Source organism: Pectinophora gossypiella, chromosome 25, assembly GCF_024362695.1.
Source record: "Pectinophora gossypiella chromosome 25, ilPecGoss1.1, whole genome shotgun sequence".
Lineage (NCBI taxonomy): Eukaryota > Metazoa > Arthropoda > Insecta > Lepidoptera > Gelechiidae > Pectinophora > Pectinophora gossypiella.
Window position 1 is genome coordinate 5,079,105 of NC_065428.1, and position 21,140 is coordinate 5,100,244.

The following is a 21,140-nucleotide window of genomic DNA, read 5'->3' on the forward strand; positions in this document are numbered from 1 at the left end:
AAGGCCCGTGCCCCAGCGGTGGGGACGTTAATGGGCTGGTGATGATGATGATGATTAGCACAAATCGACAAAACGACATAATTATATCGTCAGATTGGATAAAATGACCGTGACAGATTTTTATCACGTTGCGCATGTTAGCTCTACTTGAAACCATGTGATATAAAAGGTGAATGAACTAAATAAAATCCCCTCCCTTAGATTACTTAGCCGCTATTCTCTTTTATAATCTTCACTATGGTTACTAATTAATTAATACATGTGGTCCCTATCTGTAAGCAGTGTTATCTAGCACTATTAATTTTATGACTGATAAAATTAAAAAGTCAATTGCTGTTGATAATGGGCATAGTAAAAAATATTAATGTTCTGGTTGCGCTAAGCAGAGTTTTATTTTAATCAATTTAGATCTGTAGTAAGAAGTTAGAACCGGAGCTAAAAAAAAAATATTTTTTGAAAAAAAAAAAAAAAAACATTTGCTTTTTTTAAAAAGCTACCGTATAGAACTATCATAGTAAAACATAACATAGCATCATGCCTCTATTCCCGAAGAGGTAAGCAGGGGTGTATAGATATACCAACTTCTCGTCAGCTGTGTTTAAGTCCCGTGTAATGCTCGTAGAAGCGAGCCCAACGCCGGGCAAAAATCCTCAAAACCAGGTGATAACAAATTATTTGAATTATGACGATATAGATCGAAAATTTCTTTGGTACCATGTCACATTAACTTTTGTGACAAATTGAACCGTAAGTCTCACTAATGTCAAATATGTTAGTGCGACAGAGTCCTAAAGTGGGTACATTATATTGCTCATGACTGGACAGGATGAGGACCCGGTGGTGTAATGGTTAATGGCTTGACAAGAGCTGCGGGTTCAAGTACTGTCAGAGTCAGATTTTTTTCGATTTCTTTTTTTTTAATCTTTGTTAGTTTCCCTAAGCACGGGTGAAATGAATGCTATAAAAAAAAATCCGACATTTTATTTTTCTTTTTCAGATTTTTTATTAATAATGTTATCGAGTTATTAATACCAGTATGATTACGTAATTTCAGTATTGCCTACAATATAAGCGGAAGTTTCGAAGTTATTCCAACTAGCTCAAAGTTTAGTTTACATAAAATGAGTACGATGTAATTAAAATACTATTATAAACTATTATACACATACTCACTACTCACTAAGGTCTTGTGATACACCGGCTTGCTTCCCAAACGAGGAGAGCCAGTTCGAACCCCGATACTGGACTTGCACCAATTAGTTAAAAAGTTATCGTAATTGAAGAAAGAAAGAAAGAAAGAAAGAAAGAAAGAAAGAAAGAAAGAAAGAAACGTTTATTATAAAGGGACACCACAGCAACAAATATAAAACAAACAACAAATATACAACAGTGGCTGCAAGTTGTCTTTGATTACTTGTGGCTCTGCCCACCCCATTTGGGATTACGGCCGTGAGTTTATGTATGTATGTATATAACAAATATACAATAAAAAACACGGAGTAACACATAACTTACAATCAAACACATAATAAAAAAAAAGACAACAACATACACGAGAAACACAAACAATCGAGTGTATGGACTGGTCAACGATGGTGGTGGTGTCCTTTATAAAAGGGCCTCACTTAGCATAAGCCGCGGCGCGAGCCTCGACGCTGGTATTCTGTGGACCCTGCTAAGTGAGGCACGGAAGCCGTGTCTCCCACAAATACGACTTAAATGAATACATAATAATTGCAGTCGTCATTAACACATTTGGCTCAACATATCACGTTGGTCTAACAGAAAGCTCGGTGAGGTGTAAGTATTTAGCTCATTTTCCGATGGATGTACCTCTGACAACCCCAATCGGGATATAGTCGTGAGCTCACGTGTATGTTATATACAGTAATGAGCAATATAATATACCCACTTTAGGACTCTGTCGTCCGGCCAAGTAGTTAATGCCATCTGCGGCAAATCTATAATAAGTCAAAAAAAAAAAGTCTCTGTCGCACTAACATGTTTGACATTTAGTGAGACTTACAGGTCAATTTGTCAACAGATCCATGCTCGTGACCGTACATGTGGGTTTGAGAATGTGGGTTTCTTCTCGATGTTTTCCTTCACCGCTGAGCACGTGATAATCATGATCCAAACATGAATTCGAAAACAAATTCGACACCCATTGGTTTAGGCCTTTGCTGGATTCGAACCTGCGACCACAAAGTGAGAGGCAAGCGTTCTACCAACTGGGCTAACAAGATTTGTATCACATATCTACAACAAGTCACGTCATAAAAAGTATGTTTTAATCACTCCCATTGCAGCATAGAAGCGAATAATGTAACTGATTCAGTTTACCGCGAACTAGTCAGAATAACTTTGTCATTAATCACTGCCCGAGTACTTTACTAATCGTACGTGTGAGTAATATGATCAATCATTCCACATTAACAAGCTAGATGTCCTATTCCCTGGCATATGGATCATATTCGTCAGATTGGCCCCTTTAACGTTGGGACATCCTCCGTGGTCCAGGTTTGAGCGTTGGGCTCACGATCCAGAGGTCCCCGGTTCAAATCCCGATGGGAACATATCACAAAAATAACTTTGTGAGCCCTAGTTTGGTTAGGACATTACAGGTTGAGAAAGTTGATTGAGGGGACGCCTGTGCCCAGCAGTGGGACGTTTATGTGCTGTTTATGTTTTTTTATCCACAATAAAAAAATAAAAACAATTTCATCACTTTTATAATGCTCTAACTAAAAGCGTTCACGCTATTTGCTATTAAACAAATTAACAAAGCCACTATTTGTAGTGGCTAGTGACAAAAACTTACAAAAACGCCTATTACCATCGTTCTTGCATCGTTTCTGCGTAATTAGGAACGTTACAAGTCATTGACCTTTTACAGCAATGAGGTACTTTCTTTACTTTCCTCAAAATCAATATAGATGGCGCTGTATAGTTTTTTTTTAGTTTAATCTTCTAATTTCATGGATAACAGACATATGCATCTTTCATCTTTGTTTTTGGGTATAAGTGATGACCTTTATAACACCCAGGTACGATTACATCTTCCACCCATTATTATTCTGATCAAAATAAAGAGAAGGAATATAGATAGCAACATAATTCTATACATAACATAAACTGCCTATATACATCCCACTGCTGGGCACAGGCCTCCCCTCAATCAACCGGAGGGGGTATGGAGCATACTCCACCACGCTGCTCCACTGCGGGTTGGTTCTATACATAATGTGATCCAAATTTCAAGCAACAGTTATTTTATAAGTCGGCCCAGAGTCAACTTGACAGTTTATTGGACACCCTGTCCCGATTTAAAGCTACCTTATAATGGATTGCAGAAATAAAAGTAGAGTCAAATCGTGTTCCCAACATAATCCGTACCTTCTAACTAATTTTGCTTATGATGAAAATTTCGAATCTTCTTCTTCTATCGTGTGTCTCATCAACCCTGGTGTCAAGGTTAATATAGACCCGCCATAGGCCCCTCACATGGCTCATGTAACGACTACTTACTTACATCAACCGGTAAGTAGTAACCGGGACCAACGGCTTAACGTGCCTTCCGAAGCACGTTTTGTGTAAATGTTTTGAGTAAACCGTCAATTAAGACTAGATCAAACAAGTGACTTACACAAAAAAAATATGGTTCCAAACGAATACCTGTTCTGACGCGTATATTCGTAAATATGCGTAGACCCTAAGAGCGAGGCCACACGATACGTTGTAGCTCCGTTGTGACGTCGAAACGACGTCTTCTTCGTTCTATAATAAATCACAATGAGATTCTAAACGACGCCTTGCGGCATTGCTTCCAGAACATTGACATCATAGGGTTTCCTGTTGCCTATCTCACGGTGTGACGCAGTTTTTGGGATATCGAAACAATAGACGATTTGCATACCACTACATAGTATAAAACAAAGTCGTTTTTACTATCCCTATATCCCTATGTACGCTCAAATCTTTAAAACTACGCAACCGATTTTGATGCGGATTCAAGAGGAAGTTTTATAATACAATAACATCCATTAAATAGTGAAAAAAACTGTTATTTTTGAGTAAATTATAATACATTTTACGTCATCTCAAAAGACTGGAATATTTCGTTATATCGTCGAACGTTTTAGTTTGCTTCATAATTTGGGGCAATAATAGCAACCTTACTGTAATATGTCACAATAATGCGATATCGATTAGTGAAATAGGGAAGGTCGCTTAACCCTTTCAAGGGCAGAGACCATGGCTCATGGATGGTTCATAATAGGTAATATAACACCTTGGAATCGGAACGTCATTAGACGTTCTGTCCTTGAAAGTGTTAATCACAAACACTCGCCAGTTGCCATTGAAATGTGTTACAAAACTGTGTCTCTCAGTAAGTTAAAGCTAGCGGTACGACGACGCAACGGAGCGCCGTCCGTGTGGAACCTCTCTTACTAGCTACTATCCACAACACGTTCTTGTACTAACCACAGCTCAAATTATACAGATTTTCTAGAGCGCGTATCTCCATAATTATACACAGTAGTTCTGTACATATTCCCATGACACATACCATATTTCTTTGAGCGCTGAACTCATTAAACATAATCGTAACTATTAGTCGCCATTGGATTAATGTGAGCGCATTATATTTGAAGGTAGAACAGATCCCGTTCTATAATGGATAGGTTTTTATCTAAATTAAATGTTTTCGTGTAGGTAATTTTGTGTTGAAAATAAAAAAAAACTTGTTTTATATCGTATCGGTAGTTATTGAAGTGTTGATTGGCAACATTCCAGGCATTATAAACATTTTTAAAATAATTATTTGGAAAGTGTTACAATAAATTAGTTGTAAGAGGCAATGGCTTCCGTGGTCATGTGATTGAGCGATGGACTCACATTGGAAAAGTCTCAGGTTCGAATCTCGGTGGGGACGTGGACGTGAGCCCTGGATTTGTCAGGACATTGCAGGCTGAATTCACTTGATTGTCTGAAAAATGATTCCGTGCTTCGAAAGGCATGTTTAAGCGGCGACCCAGTTAATACTTACTGATTAAGTAAGTAAGTAGCCGCTACATAAGCCATGTCTGAGGCCTTTGGTGGCTTAATAATAACCCTCGTGGTTGATGAAATTGGTTATTCACCACACAACCCAGACTATATGTACAGAAGAAAAATACATTAGACAAGTCTCTAGGTTCCCATCTTACGTTACCCTGGAATAAAATATATAAAGCTGTATACAAAATACCGTCTTATAACCTCACAGCAAAGGACATACTTGATACACTTCTTATCACCCGCCTCATTTTAAATTTCCCGTCACATTTTCTGAGTACAACTTGCGAACTATAAACTTGCTAGATTTAGGAGTCTGCAGTTGTAATGAAAAATTTTGTTGCGTGATGCAATGTTGCCAACTTTGAGAGATTTATTTACAATTTGTTGCATATTATCATTTTTAATTTAGTTGGATGACACGAATGAGGGTTTAAAATGCGGATATTGAAGAAAATACCGTTAAGTGTTTATTTTTTCTTTTTACTTGTTGATATAGTATTTGATAGCTTATCTGCCGTATAACTGTCTGTACTAGATAGAATATTAGACACTTTTATGTTACGATAGTTAGTGATTTAAAAGTTATTATTTCGACTTCATGTCAAGACTTTATGTAGCAATATATTTAAAGGAGATAAAACTCGTATTCATTTCCTTTCCCTTGTTACTTCTAAGCCAATCATAATTAATATGACTTTAATAATCCATAAAATTTTATCTTTTCTATATATAGAAGAGCTGCAAAGAAAAATCTAACAAACTTTTTTTTCATTTGTTTCAGGTCGCGCGTGAATCATCGCACCCTTAAAACACCCACTAAATCATACGAACAATTAATAGTTGCATTAGAAAATACCCAACCAAAAAAACATGGCGCTTGAATTTGACAGTTCTAAAATAGAGCGCGTCGCAGTCGGCAGGGGAAGTTGAACGTTTAAAAATGTAAAAGTTCAAAAATAACAACGGATATAGGAAACGAATGTCGGGAAGCACAAATAGTGAGTGAGTGAGTGAAAAATGTCGAACTTTAGGCGCGCTAGGGGTGTGCCACCTTTATTTTTGTTGTTGCGGACTCGGAACGGGTGTTTTAGTTTTTATTTAGTGCTGATCTGTGCTTTTGGGGTGTGCGGTGGATACAGAGAACAGAAGTTTGCCATGGAGCCGCAGGATCAGGTAAGATTTATTTTTAATCGAACTTTTTTTACTTTTTAACGTTTTAGTTATAAAAACATGATCCCTAAACACACATTAGGTACTATAGGTACTATTTTAAATAAGCCATAACATAATTATAACCAACCCGTCTAATCCTTGGTAACCCAAAACAATCTCTTACTGAACATAATCGTTAATAACTGTAAATTATGAAGGTTAGGCTCAACTAATGATACACGCCATACAGCTAGAAATACAAAGATAAATCTTTACATAAACTCACGCCCGTAATCCCTTAAGGGATGGGCATTACCACAAGTGTGGAATCGGAAGACATTTCACACACACACAAACACACACGTTTATTTTTATATTTTCTTCATTGTTTACTTATAATACGATGTACCTTCTGACACAGGTGTTTCACACTTACTAGGAGGTCACAACAGCAAATATTATTATGTACCATCTCTGTTAAAGATTTTTTTTTGTGCATATAGTTATTCATGATATATACATGAGGAGCTCGGTGGCGCAGCGGTAAACGCGCTCGGTCTGCGATTGTTGAAGTTAAGCAACTTTCGCATAGGCCGGTCATAGGATGAGTGACCACAAAAAAAAGTTTTCATCTCGAGCCCCTCCATGCTTCGGGAGGCACGTTAAGCCGTTGGTCCCGGCTGCATTAGCAGTCGTTAATAACCATCAATGCACTGGGCCCGCGTGATGGTTTAAAGCCCGATTTCCCTATCCATCCATAGGGAGGGCCCGTGCCCCAGCAGTGGGGACGTTATAGGCTGATGATGATAATGATGACTCATGATATAGGTGCGAAGTTCTAAAATGGATAAGATAAACCTTTTGACAACTAATCAGGTAGCCTAATAAAAACAAGGTTCTATGACGTATGTGAGTTTATTTTTTTCTGTACTCAAAGGTTGCCTGGAAGAAATTATTGTGCTTTTCTGTATCTGTTGTCCGTATCTCTGTATCTTTTGGCCATTGTGCTCAATGAAGTATTTTATCTATATATACTATACTATTCGCTTCCAATCCAGCATAGAAATATTAGTTAGAAGGTCAGTGTACATAATGGTCTAAATAAACCCACCCAACCAATTTGGCCGGCCAATACCATAAATCATGGGGAAATTGCCAGCCAAACCCTATTTCATAAAACACCGTTGATAGGATCACAAATTATTTGTTCGCTTCATCTTCTATTCATGTGCTCATTAATAGGGTGGGATTCCCCATGTTTTGGCTGTAGTTTACCTTTCTTTTTGAAGTATTGTGTGTATACTAAGAGCCTCTGTGGTCCAGTGGTTCGAAATGACCTTCGAGCTGCTGATCTGGAGGTCCAACATTTTCGAAACCTTTTGCGACTGCCTTTGTTTGACAAGGACATTGCAGGTTTGAATCGCCTGATTGTCCGAAAAAGATGATTTCGTGATGCGAAGGGCACGTTAAGCAGTTGATCCCGGCTATTAGCCGTAGAATACCTCCACCAGCCCGCAGTGGAGCTGCGTGGTGGAGTACTGTATGCTCCGTACCCCCTCCGTTTAATTGAGGGGAGGCTTGTGCCCGGCAGTGGGACGTATATAGGCTGTTTATGTAAGTAATAAATATAGTATGCATTTAGTATATTACCTATATGCTTTTGAACTTGTTTTTCTTAACACCATGTATGGATGAATTAATCAGCTATGAACTGGTTGGCTCACAATACGGTTAATCACATCCATATTAGAACTTCATATCAAAAATAGCTCCAAGTTGGTGACATAAAGCTTCAAGTTCAAAATGAAAAATGAGATAGAAAGTTCATTGTCTTCCAGAAACACCGCCATGTATGTAGGTTAATACTTTTTTATGGACATCGGTTTCTATTCAAGCCACGTTTCAATCTTATCTTATTTAGCCTATACGATCCCACTGCTGGGCAAAGGCCTCCCCTTGACTTTTCCACTCCTCTCGACTTTGCGCAATCTCTGGCCAATCCTTGCGACGACGTTTCAATGAAGTCTGAATATTGATGCAGTTTGAAATCGATTGAAGTTTGATGTCTGGGGATGAACTGAGTGCTAATTCAATAAATACATTGGAAGTTAAATTGAATTGGTTTAGATCCAGATGATAACTTTATATTTGTATTAAGTATTAGTTAGATGAACTTGGATGCGTAACTTGTGATTGATAGATTAAGAAATAGTGTGATAAAGGAGTGTTCTACATAGCTGGGCACAGGCATCCCCTCAATCAACCGGAGGGGGTATGGAGCATACTCCACCACGCTGCTCCACTACTACTACTATACTACTACTACTATCACCACCTCCTCCTACTATTTTATTTATTACTTACGTGTAAATAAATACAATCTTTATTTTTTTTCTGGAAACACTGATGTAGGACGTAGCAGCCAGACTTCAATGGGATTAGGCTGGACAAGTTTGTCACATGCTACATGAACGGTAGGCTCGGTTCGTCACGCAGTGGCTGGCTCATGATAACGGGAGTCGCGGTAGACCTCGAAAGAGATGGCGTGACGACTTGAATGGTTGCCGGAGGGACTGGCTGGAAGAAAAATGGGAGGTATCTGCCCAGCAGTGGAATCCTGTAGGCTAGATCAGATTAGATTTTTCTCTTTCTAACATCATCCCTTCTTTTCCAGACTGCAGTAGTAGGATCAAGAGTGACTCTCCCCTGTCGAGTGGAGAACAAAGCTGGCCAGCTTCAGTGGACGAAGGATGACTTTGGTCTTGGTCTCCATCGAGAGCTCAGTGGCTACGACCGATATCGCATGATCGGGAGTGATGAAGAAGGTAAGATTTTTGGTTTTTCTTACTTGGGGAGCAGTCCTAAAATGGTTACCAGACCGAGAACGCTGATTTGAACGTCGGTACCTGAATTGCACTAATGAGTTAGGGATAAATCTTTAGTGCTATTTTCACTAACGCAGTTGGCTCGACCATCATAGACGGCGATACGGTTCACCACCTATCACGTTGGTCTAACAGAAAACCCAGCGATGTGTGGGTACTTAGTTCATCTAGCGATGTATGTTCCTTTGACTATTCTGATATAGTCATGAGGTTTATGTTACCTAAAGGATGTAAGTGCGTCGCTGCAATACGCACTACACCCATCTCTCTCTAATCTTGCTTTGTGTTACTTAACACCAACACGCAAACAGAATTGCAAGCCACAGAGACTGTTGTTCATAAGACATTCTTCGGTATTTATGAATAGGTTATTATAATAAGCTGTTGTATCCAGCTTACGACATCGTATCAACAGTGGCTGCAAGTTGTCTTTGATTACTTGTGGCTCTGCCCACCCCATTAGGGATTACGGGCGTGAGTTTATGTATGTATGTGTATGTGCTCAGCGGTGAAGGAAAACATCTTGAGGACCCACATTCCCGAGAAATGCATTTTCCTAGGTTTGTGACCTAAGCTGTATTGGGCTGGTTTTCCCTTCACGGGTTGGAAGGTCAAACAGGCAGGCGTTTCTGTAAAAACCGGACCTGTGAAATCTTCAGGTTGGGTAGGCGGACCCCGTGAGAAAGGGGTTAATGCTAGGGGGATGATGATGTTATTATAATAAGGGCTTCTCAGGCTAGTTTTTAGAACGACGTCCATACCTTCTTGGCTCAAACTGAATTCTAATTAGAAAGCACTCTTTATAATCGTAGAAACACTGAACTAGTGAATGTTATACTTACAGGAGACTATTCTTTGGACATTCGAGACGTGACGTTGGATGACGACGCCAAATACCAGTGCCAAGTCAGCTCCGGGGCTAAGGGTAAGTGATCATTTCCACGTACCTATTATATCTGTAAGTGACCTCCCTCACGGAGCGATGTAATTCATGCGATATCGAAACAATACGAAATAAAAGATAGATGACAAGTTGACATCTTAGGTGTACTCTGTTCCCTTATCCATGATTTTCTGGAGGCCTGGAGTCCTAAAACACAGGGTAGCGGGGTATTTTGCCTCCAGCCTCTACAAATATTACCATTGAGGATTAGGTGCAATAATCCAATCAGTTTCTTGCAAAGTAATAAATTAAATGGTTGCACTTAAGACCTAGGTTACGTGTCGATTCTGTATTAGACCAAAATCACCAACAAAAATAAAAATGGTTCATAATTTCACCACTGCTTACAAATAATTCGCTGGGCTCAGTGACTGCACTTTTGCTTCTCGATGAAGATATTATTATTGACTAGCTTTTGCCCGCGACTTCGTCCGCGTGGCGTGTTATATAAGAGAGAGATCATTGTGTGTGTGGGAGTGCATATCAAATTTCAAGCATCTAACTTATGCAGTTTAGATTTTTTTCATAATTTTTTTCCCAATAACTCCCATTTTTCAAAATACAGTCAAAAATAAACTTTATATTTACTAAGGTATGCATGCATGCTAGATTGAATCAATTGATTGAATTGATTTTTTTTTAATTGATTGTTCATTGAGTTTTAATTTTAATACACACTTCCTCTCTTCCCTTCAACGTTGCTGTGCCCTACAGGGTCCATGTTTTAATTCCTATGCCTATGTAACACCCCATTGTACTACATGGAATGCAATAAATAATTTAATTGAATTGAATTGAAAACATCTATCTTACGCGGTTTCGATTTTTTCATACAAATGTTTTTTTCCCGCTAACTCCCGTTTCCGTGGGAATTTTGCAATATCCTGTTGCAACTAAGCTTTAAGTTAACTAAGGTACCTGCATGCCAAATTTCAAGCGTCTAACTTAAGCGGTTTAGATTTTTCATACAAAAGGATTTTCCCGCTAATTTCCGTTCCCGTGGGAATTCCTTTCTTAGTGCACCTCTACGGTACCTAAGCTATGTCCCTTCCAAATTTCAAATGCCTACGTTTAGCCGTTCAGGCTATGCGTTGATATGTCAGTCACTGAGTCAGTCAGTTTCTCCTTTTATTTAGATTTGATTTTTTCATACAAATGTTTTTTCCCGCTAACTACCGTTCCCGTGGGAATTTTATAATATCCTGTTGCAACTAAGCTTTAAGTTTACTAAAGTACCTGCATGCCAAATTTCAAACGTCTAACTTGAGTGGTATAGATTTTTCATACAAAAGGATTTCCCTTCACTACTCTGCTCCTATTGATTGTAGCGTGATGAAAAGTATACTATAACCTGTCCAGGAGTGTGAAGAATAATTGTACCAAGTTTCATTAAAATCCGTCCAGTAGTTTTTGTTTCTATAAGGAACATACAGACAGACAGACAGACAGACAGATAGACAGACAGACAGACAGACAGACAAAAATTTTACTGATTGCATTTTTGGCATCAGTATCGACCACTTATCACCCCCTGATAGTTATTTTGAAAAAATATTTAATGTACAGAATTGACTTCTCTACAGATTTATTATAAGTATAGATTGTACTTTGAAGAGGAAATAAAGTTTCACTTAAGTACTTACTCTTTACGATACGTCAAAACATGTGTATAGAATTTGTATGAAATAATTAGTTAGTGATTATTTAATAAGGCGTCATTAAAAATTGATCAAACGCCGATTGTTTTGTTACACAAAATAAAAATAAGGTAATAATGACAAGCTTATCCTAAAATTGCGATTACCGTTTGTCCTGTGAGGAAGGTCCCTAACATTTAAATGCGGGGCATCCCACAGAAAAGTTTCGCATTTGCATAAATAAAATGGACCCTTGATCTTAGCTCTGAAAGTCACATAATTGTCAAATCACACATTACAAATTTTGTTCGGTGGGAAAGTGCACCTTTTTTGATGTGACTTATGGTAGATTTCCAGCAAATGGCATAAACTACTTGGCCGTATGGCATAAACTACTTGGCCGGAGGTAAAATGCACCTGTTGCCTCAATATTGAAACTAATTTTAAATTTCATGCTTTTCGTAACCACAAAACGAGCCTTAAAGCCGCACAAACTACATATTGCTCCAAAAACATTGGCAGGCGTTTTTTAAATTATCTTTCACTAAAATTTGCTTGCCAATTGATTTACGATATAAATTATGGCCCTATTACTTGGAGCGGTAGTCTGAGAACGCTGTTTTAAATGTAAAATTACTGATCCTTTCGAAAAGTACAGTGATTGACAGAAGTTTTTGTGTCGGGTAAAATAGCTTTTAGTCAATTTAATAGCTTTAAGTCATGTTTTTAATTAGAACATTTTATTTTACGGATTTTATTAGTTCTATTTAGATTAAAAATAAAAGTAATAGTAACCCCGACACCAGGGTTGATGAGGTTGGTAATCCACCTTACAACCCACACGATCGAAAAAGAATAAGATTTAATTTTTGTGTAAAGATACAAAAAATAAAATAAAAAAATTGCTGCTTTGATGCGTACTTTAGGCACCATCCACTAAAAATACTCGGTTTGTTTTCTATAATACAGTGTTGAGAAGTTGATGTTGAGATACTAGTAATTTTGACCATAATAAAAGGTACCAAATTACCCAGTTTAGTTAGATTACACTATAAAAAAGCTTTTCATTGTGTAACCTTTAAAAATTACGAATTATAAAGAATTCCCATAAGTATCTTATCTAATAGAACGGCATCTCTCCGCTCCTCACCAGCGGCTGCGCTAGGTTTACCTCACCCCCCTCGGTCTTACTTTAGTCTTCAATCGTATGGCGTCATACGTCACATACACAGATGCGCATGTAGATAACGTCAATGTGTAGTGTCTGTGTAAAACGAGGTATTCGGGAGTGTGCTTTTATTAATATTCGATGATTTATACAAAAAATAAAAACACTTTTCTGCTCGCTTTATACGAGTATTCCCTATTCACTCCTGTAGCCGGCTGTACACGCGCACGATTTTGAATTTCGTGTATTCATTATGGAAGGCAAATATTGAAACGAGTGTGCGGATCCCAGATGTTGTAACAACTTAAATGTTTTAACTTTTTGCAAGCCACGTTGTGAAGGAAGTAATTTCGTGTTTTTCGCAAAAGATAACTTTGGGCTTAATTTTACTGCTTCATTAAAGATTTTAAATCTTGCGGTAGCAAAAAATGAAAACTATACTGTATTATAATAAACAATAATACTTTGTAGGAGCGGTTTTTAAGGCGAAGGTTGTTGGTAAGGCTGACAGAGAAAGATCTAGAAGAACGTACATTGACCAATTTGAATATTAACTCAGAATAATAAGCTGAATCATCCCTTTTAATAATCGATACGATATCACCAACACGTCGGAGCTTCTGTTTGGATAGAGCTTATATCTTAATACTTGTTTTTTGTAAAAAAAAAACTATAACATGTAATTATGCTGTGGAAAATCGCATTGCATAATCGTACTTGATGAGAGGATCTGTTCCTTGTCAATGGAAAAGACGGAAATTGAGTCATTTACTTAAATAGTGAGCCGTTATAATAATGACTATGCCTTTTGTACTTAACAGTACGTAAAATTGTCTTTATTTTTATATGCAATCTGTATTATTACTTACATATAACATAAACATAAGCTCCCCTTAACCAACCAGAGATTATGGATGGTGAATACTCCACCACGCTACTCCACTGCGGGTTGGAAGCATTTGGGCTAGCAGCTCGGAATCAACTGCTTAACGTGCCTTCCAAAGCACAGAATCATCTTTCCTTATCTGACAACCCGGTGATTCAGCCTGCAATGTGCTAGCCAAACTAAAGAGTATCAGAAATTATTTTCGCCAGTGTCCCCATCGAGAATCGATCCCGGACCGCCAGATCGTGAGCCCAACGCTCTAACCATTAGACCACGGAGGCTGTTATATTGCTTGCAATAAAGAAAAAATAAGATGTCTTAATTACTCTTAATCCTAGTTCTAATTCTAACTCCACATAATCCACACGCAATTATAAGCCATTATGTCGAGATTGGTTGTATAAAGGTTGCATTGCGTCTAATCTTTCAAGTATCCCGTCACATAAAGCTAATTCGCCTTTTTTTTGTTGGGCAAAATAAAAGAGGCCGCTTTTTAATATGGATAACAAACAGGACTATAAAAGGACTACATGCTATCCATACTAAAGGGATAAAAGGTCATAAAAGGACCTCCTTTGGATCTCAACTAGGATTGTAAGAAAACGTATTTTCGTCACAGATTTCGGTGTCGTAAAAGCGGTGATTGAGTGATGCTGAACGAGTTACACATTTCGTTGTTATTAAGCTTTGGTCGAGGAGCTCGGTGGCGCAGCGGTTAACGCGCTTGGTCTGCGATTGTTGAAGTTAAGCAACTTTCGCAAAGGCCGGTCATAGGATGGGTGACCACAAAAAAAAAAGTTTTCATCTCGAGCTCCTCCGTGCTTCGGAAGGCACGTTAAGCCGTTGGTCCCGGCTGCATTAGCAGTCGTTAATAACCACCAATCCGCACTGGGCCCGCGTGGTGGTTTAAGGGCCGATCTCCCTATCCATCCATAGGGAAGGCCCGTGCCCCAGCGGTGGGGACGTTAATGGGCTGGTAATGATGAAGCTTTGGCCCATGAGCTGGTTTTTTTTTTTGACGTGACCTATTGTACCGGACAAATGGGGAGCGCTGAAGGCTCTCACCCGGCGGCCCATGAGCGAATCCAGGGTAGGGCGACAGGTTTTATTTAGGTAAGTATCTAATTCTCTACGGAGACAGGTTGTCTGCGACCTGCCTCCACCAACCCGCACTGAAGCAGCGTGGTGGAGTATGCTCCATACCCCCTCCGGTTGATTGAGGAGAGGTTGCGTTTAGATTAAAAATAAGGTTCGTGGGTTGACGGGTTGGTAATCCACCTCACAACCCACACGATAGAAAAAGAAGAGCTAATTAAAACCTATGAAATCCTTACGAATTTTGTTGCAAACAATAATGAACGCGCTAAAATAATTATACATTATTCCAATTAGATCAATATGTCACAATTGTACGACTATACATTAGATTAATTTACAGATTCGACTAATATGTCATGACAATATTGCCTGAACTGCAATAAACAGTAATTAACTACATACAAACAATATTACAAATTAATCATTATCAAACCATTCACCCGTAATGAGGCAATATTATTTATACTTAATCGGTACATTTCAGTGTAGAAATGGCTTATCTATGCAAATTTGATAATTTGTGAGTTTAGCGGATATAAGTGTCATATCCACTGCGCTAGATGCGTCAAGGTCGCGGGTTTGCCGATCAGATCGTATAGTCTAGCAAATCGGCGGCGCGTAACCATAGTAACCACGATCTCGAGCGAGTTGGTAGGGAGTAACCAGCGGTAACCATCCGTGCCCGATGGACAGAGTAATGTAATAACCGCTTTTGGGACAGAAGGATTTGCCAATTTAGTCGCTCTCTTAATCGTGTGAGAGTTCTCAGCGCTGCCCATCTGTCCATAATTAGATACACCACTCCTCGTCAGCTATGTTTAAGTCCCATGTAACAAGGGGCGAGCAGCATGTAACCAGGAAACCGCGTGATATCAATCAACGATCCAAACATGAATTCGAACTCATAAAGTAGAATTCAGTGGTTTTCAGAATAGGGGGGTTAAAATGGTCACATCGAAGCAATTCATCGAAGAAAACAATATTGCATTGAGGTAAACCTAGCTCAGACGCTGGTGGCGAGCGGAGAGCTGCTGTTCTATACGTAGCATTTTCCCTTATTCTATGGTAATGCTAAAGTTTGCAGGCACAGAAAATCAGCACTTGATGCGGTGCGGTTTCGTACAAACTCCCTTTGCTCCGGAACCGCCCGTGTATTGTAAGCTTTGATAGGTAACAGTTCATAATTCGAACAAAAACTATGTTTGCTTTTAAAATACTGGGAATCTTTCGCGTTTTCCTTTTCATACTCTTCCTTTTGTTTTTCATCTTTCCTTCCTCCTTTTGTTTCCCTTTTGTGTAATATTTAAGGAATACCTACTCCACGTTGCTCAATGGGATCTTTTGCTCCTCGTAATTTGTTTTTAATTTCCTCGACCCTTCCGTTTTTGGGGCGCTCTTCTCAGTTTGCTACAAGGGTATAATTTTGTCCGCCGCCTAGTTTCATCTCGTCTTTATTTTTTTAACTGGTGATTAGCTTTTATTGATAAAGTTTAGGAACACTCAAAATTAATAAGTTTTAGTTGTCAAATGTACACACAGTCATGTTTTGTTAGATATTTGGACTGGTCAATTTCATGCATGGCTATTAAGATAAAAACTTACCAGAATAAGCCTGTCAGTACCTGTTGTAAATAAAAATAATATACTTAAGATTTTTATTGATAATTAAAATGAAAGAAATATACATTTATCGTTCATTGAGACGAAGCCTGTGCTTAGCAGTGGGACGCACAGAGCTGATGTTTATGAAAGAAAAAAGAAAGAAAGAAACATTTATTACTTCCGGACACCACAGACACAGAGAGACAGGTACATTACATTCAACACAGGACAGAAACCACACGGAAATCAATACACAGAAAAAAAAAAACAAAAGAAAAAGAAAAACAATTTAGGTTTGTTTTTCTTGTAAAAATAATAATAATAGAAGTAAGCATCCTAAATGCAACGCATGAATAAATGCATGCATGAATGTGTCATGTAACTAAGTATTTATGAAGACATAAATGGGTGAATATCAAAATGTGTCAAGTTTGGTGGCGAACTGTCATATAATTTTTTCGTGAAAAATTGGGGAAATTGGGAAAATTGGGAAAATTGGGAATTGAAAAATTCCTTTTTCATGTCGGAACCGAGGATCCTTTTGGATCTTTTTCATGTCGGAACCCAATTTTTCACGAAAAAATAATATGAAATTTCGCCACCAAACTTGAAATTTTGAGATTCACCCAAATAAGTATTATTTCATAAATACGAATCCATCATTGACAAACTTCATGATTGCGGCAATTTTATCAATTATCTAATCCATTTATATTTCTGATCCAATCGTAATTACATAGCAGACCGTTATACTAATTGTCCACTTCTTTCTATTCATTATTTAATTACGAGAAGTTTTATTTATCTTTAGAATAAAAATCAATTTCATTTCCTTAGTTCATTGTTTCACATAACATGACGCGCCTGTATCCCCAAATGGGTAGGCAGAGGTGTTTACTTGGTACAAGTACCCAATCCTCGAAAGCTATGTTAAAGTCCCATGTAATAGGGACCGACCCTATTGCCATTTTTTTTCAATTGCTTCTTGTATATTCATTACTCACAAGTTTTTTTCACACACTGTTAGGGGTCAGTTCTTTATAACGCTATCCTGAACGATTTAAAACCAATCCTATCGATATTTTTTTCTACGCTGAGTACGTGATAATCATTTTATGACCCAAACATGAATTCGGGAACAATTTCGAAAATCATTGGTTAAGTTTGAACCTGCGACCTGACAGTGAGAGTCAATGGTTCTTTCAACTGGACCTACATCAATTTATTCGCCATCATCATCTTCCTAGCATTATCCCGTTTTTCACAGGGTCCGTTTACCGAACCTGAATATTTGACAGTCTGGTTTTTTACAGAATCGACTGCCTGTCTGACCTTCCAACTCGCGTAGGAACCAGCCCAATACAGGTTAGGTCACAATACCTCCAAAAGTGCATTTCTCGGTTATTTTAACGTAATTTTCGAATAAGCTTTGCAACTCTTGAATTTCTCGAACCCTTTTGCCTTAAGTACGTCCCCATTCAAATGTTAACGAAAAGGCTCATAATATTAATTTACATAGCCCCTTTGTGATTGTAAACGGCTATGTAACCTTTTGATAAATTCAGTCACCTTGAACTTTGGTTGCAAGTACTGAAGGTGTGATTTGGTCTGTCCAATCCTGTCTCTTAATCTAGGGATTACTGTCATACAATTGCAACGAATATTATGTTTCACTTAGCTCTACGAATATAAATATTACCCCTATTCCCAGTAGTTTTACCGAGTAGTCTTACTAGTTCAACTATTTAGAGACGCAAAATACATACATACATAAACTCACGCCTATTCCACACCGGAGTAAGCAGAGTTTATGGAATTCCATTTGCTTCGATTCTGACACACTTCTCTTGCTTCCTCCACATTCACCAATCGTTTCGTACACACACGCCGGTCCAGAGTAGATTGTACTGAACCTTTCCTAAGGACATCTCCAATTCGGTCAATGTTTGCCCTTCTAAGTCTACCACGAACCTTCGCTTTATATACTGCTTTCGTAAACCTATTGTCCTTTAACCTCTCATATGCCGAGATACCAGACACAATAGATTTTACATTGTGTCTGGTCGAGATCCGCGTTCCGGCGTTCGAAAGATTAACTGCCGTATATGTCCAAACCAACTTAACATTCCTTCCTCAGTTTTAGTCACTATATTGTCTTTTAAACCACATTTTTTCTTATCACACTGACTCAAAATACTTACGACTTCAGACTATAGTACTAATAACAGAGGAAGATGGCGTCGTTGCTAAAATCCACATAAACCCTGTTGTTTTACTATTAACTTTGGAAATCTGGGACTTACCAGGTTATTTTTTTCTCCAAATTCAAATTCATTTTCTCCTGTTAATATACTTGGTTTAAAAAAAAACTACGTTTGAAAATGTTCTAAATAATTTGTACGCGTATGTCTGTCTCTATAATATTATACGTCGAATATCTCTCGTATCTCGTCACGTAGGTCAGCTGGAACAAATCACTTTGTTTAACTAAGTTAACCTGTACTGTAGATAAGTTTACCCGTACTGTCTGTTGTTTTTGTATGTTTCTTGTGACTTTTATTCTGTACAAATAAATATATAAACAATCAAGCCATATTTACTTTCACACAAGAACGCTCTCACACTAATCCCATTATCATTAAAACCATAACACCAAATCATCACACCAAACACATTCATCCACAAACCTTTTCAGAACCTTATCAAACCCCTGATCCCCTCCCATGAACCGTTCTGTATTGTTTCAAGATTTAGGTTCAACTTTATATTATATCTTAAGAAATCAGTGATCCTTCTTTGATCGTCTCAAAGGCCATTAAGCAAATTTGATCTTGTTAAAGATAATTCAAGTTCAATTCTTGATTGTCAAGTTTTGGCTTTGTAATATGATAATACTGCTTTATCCGTCTGAGGTTTCAGGAGACTATGGAATGGAAGATTTACATGGATTTAGATAAGTTTAGAATAGCTATTTCATTTAATCACTTTGTGAGACTGCCCTTTGTTTGTTAAGGACTTTGCTGGCTTGACTCACCTGATTATTCGAAAAGTAAGATGTAGTGCTTCGTTGGTCTCGGTTGATCCCGGCTATTAGACGTAAAAAGACCACCCGCAATGGAGCACCGTGGTGGCGTATGCTCCACACCCTCTGGTTGAGCTAGTACAGGCCTCCCCTGTGCCTGTAGTGGGACTTACTTACGCTGTTTATGTTTTATGTTACGTTATTGCATTTAATACTTATACCTAATTTATCTAATATCTCAATTCTTGCCAAAAACTTTTCATTTCTCTTTCCATTAATACCTTAGAATCCTATAAAATGTAAATATTTTGCTTCAATCCTCATTCCTACTATGATGTCCATCATTTATATTCATTTTTGACTTCAATAGTCGTTGATGCATGATCATCGATTTTACAGCCGATTTGACCTATTCAATAAAATCATCGAATTTGAGTAGCAATACAGAATAAGGAATATTAACTACGTATAGAACGGCAACTGACTGTATGCTTCCCATCAGCGGCTGAGCAAGATTTGCCTCATGGATTTACCTCTGACTACCCCATTCGTAGTTTATAGTAGGCTGAGCTGTAGGCCATCCACAGGGTCCACAGGTGGTGGATAGTGGAACGGCCATCAGATGTGATGGTTAGCTGCGAATATAAAAATAAACAGTCCCTGACCAAACAGCGACAGGATTCGCAGAATGTAGTGGGTAGCTCACTGGGACGGGCTAACCTATAAAATGCTACTTAGGTATGACGATATTGTGACGTAGCGAATAAGCGCCGCTACTTCGAAAGCGCACCCCTGATGCCGAGCAGCAGCGGTATCAGTACTGGTTGGAGGCCTAGTTAATGGATTCTGGTAGGGCTCTAGCTAGAACATCACCGATTGAGAAATTGGTCGGTGTACTGCGGAACGGAAGGCGATTGGGGCAACCACCGATCTACACGCCCTATCTATAGAGTAATGAAAATGGAGGCGATTACTCCACCGACAAGAGCGCAGCTCTTAAATAAAGAGAGAGAGACCCCATTCGTATAGTCGTGAGCTTATGTTACATTATGAATTGGATCGCGGTATGTGCGCCCAACCTTTCCTTTTCCGCCTCTACCACTTAGATTCTAATATATCAAAATTTTACATAACAAATGACGAAACAAGAAGGTTATGTTATACACGTACAACAAACTTTGGAAGGGTTTAACCCTTCTCATTTTACTTTAAAACAATAAACAGCGAGTCAAATGCAGTAGATAACATACTTATACAGGATGTTAGTGACATCGTAACGAATACTGAGGGGGATGATTCAGACCATGATTCTGAGTTCATATCAAGTGGAATTTTCCGTCGCAAAAGTATGGAACAGAAAATAACTTAAAAAAAAAAACAAAAATTTTCATGAATTTTCCGACTGAACATTCCTCAAAGTCCCTCAAAGTTTTCGTTACGATGTCACTAACACCCATTATATCTCATTTAATTAATTCGGTTAGTGTACGAAATACTTCAAACATACACTTGATTAATTCTTGACTTGAGTATTCTTTTATTTATTTCTTGTTGCACCATCCTGCATCCAAATTTGGTTTATGTTTGTTTCCTGGTAGTGTTTGCCTGGACAAAATTGCTCTAGAGCCCAAATTGTACTGTATTCATGTGTTATGTCTGGTTGTTAAAAGTAAGTTCTGTGCAATA

At 38.2% G+C, this 21,140-nt stretch overlaps 1 protein-coding gene across 1 annotated transcript in view; it reads left to right on the forward strand.

The window, feature by feature from the left end:
* The window catches only part of LOC126378059 (irregular chiasm C-roughest protein-like), a 133,416-nt gene that overhangs the window by 66,235 nt on the left and 46,041 nt on the right, over nt 1–21,140 (forward strand). The window contains exons 2-4 of the mRNA XM_050026177.1: nt 5,843–6,234; nt 8,888–9,038; nt 9,943–10,023. Of these exons, the coding sequence (XP_049882134.1) occupies nt 6,079–6,234; nt 8,888–9,038; nt 9,943–10,023 (388 nt within the window). The 5' untranslated portion in view covers nt 5,843–6,078. The remainder of the gene's footprint in view (nt 1–5,842; nt 6,235–8,887; nt 9,039–9,942; nt 10,024–21,140) is intronic.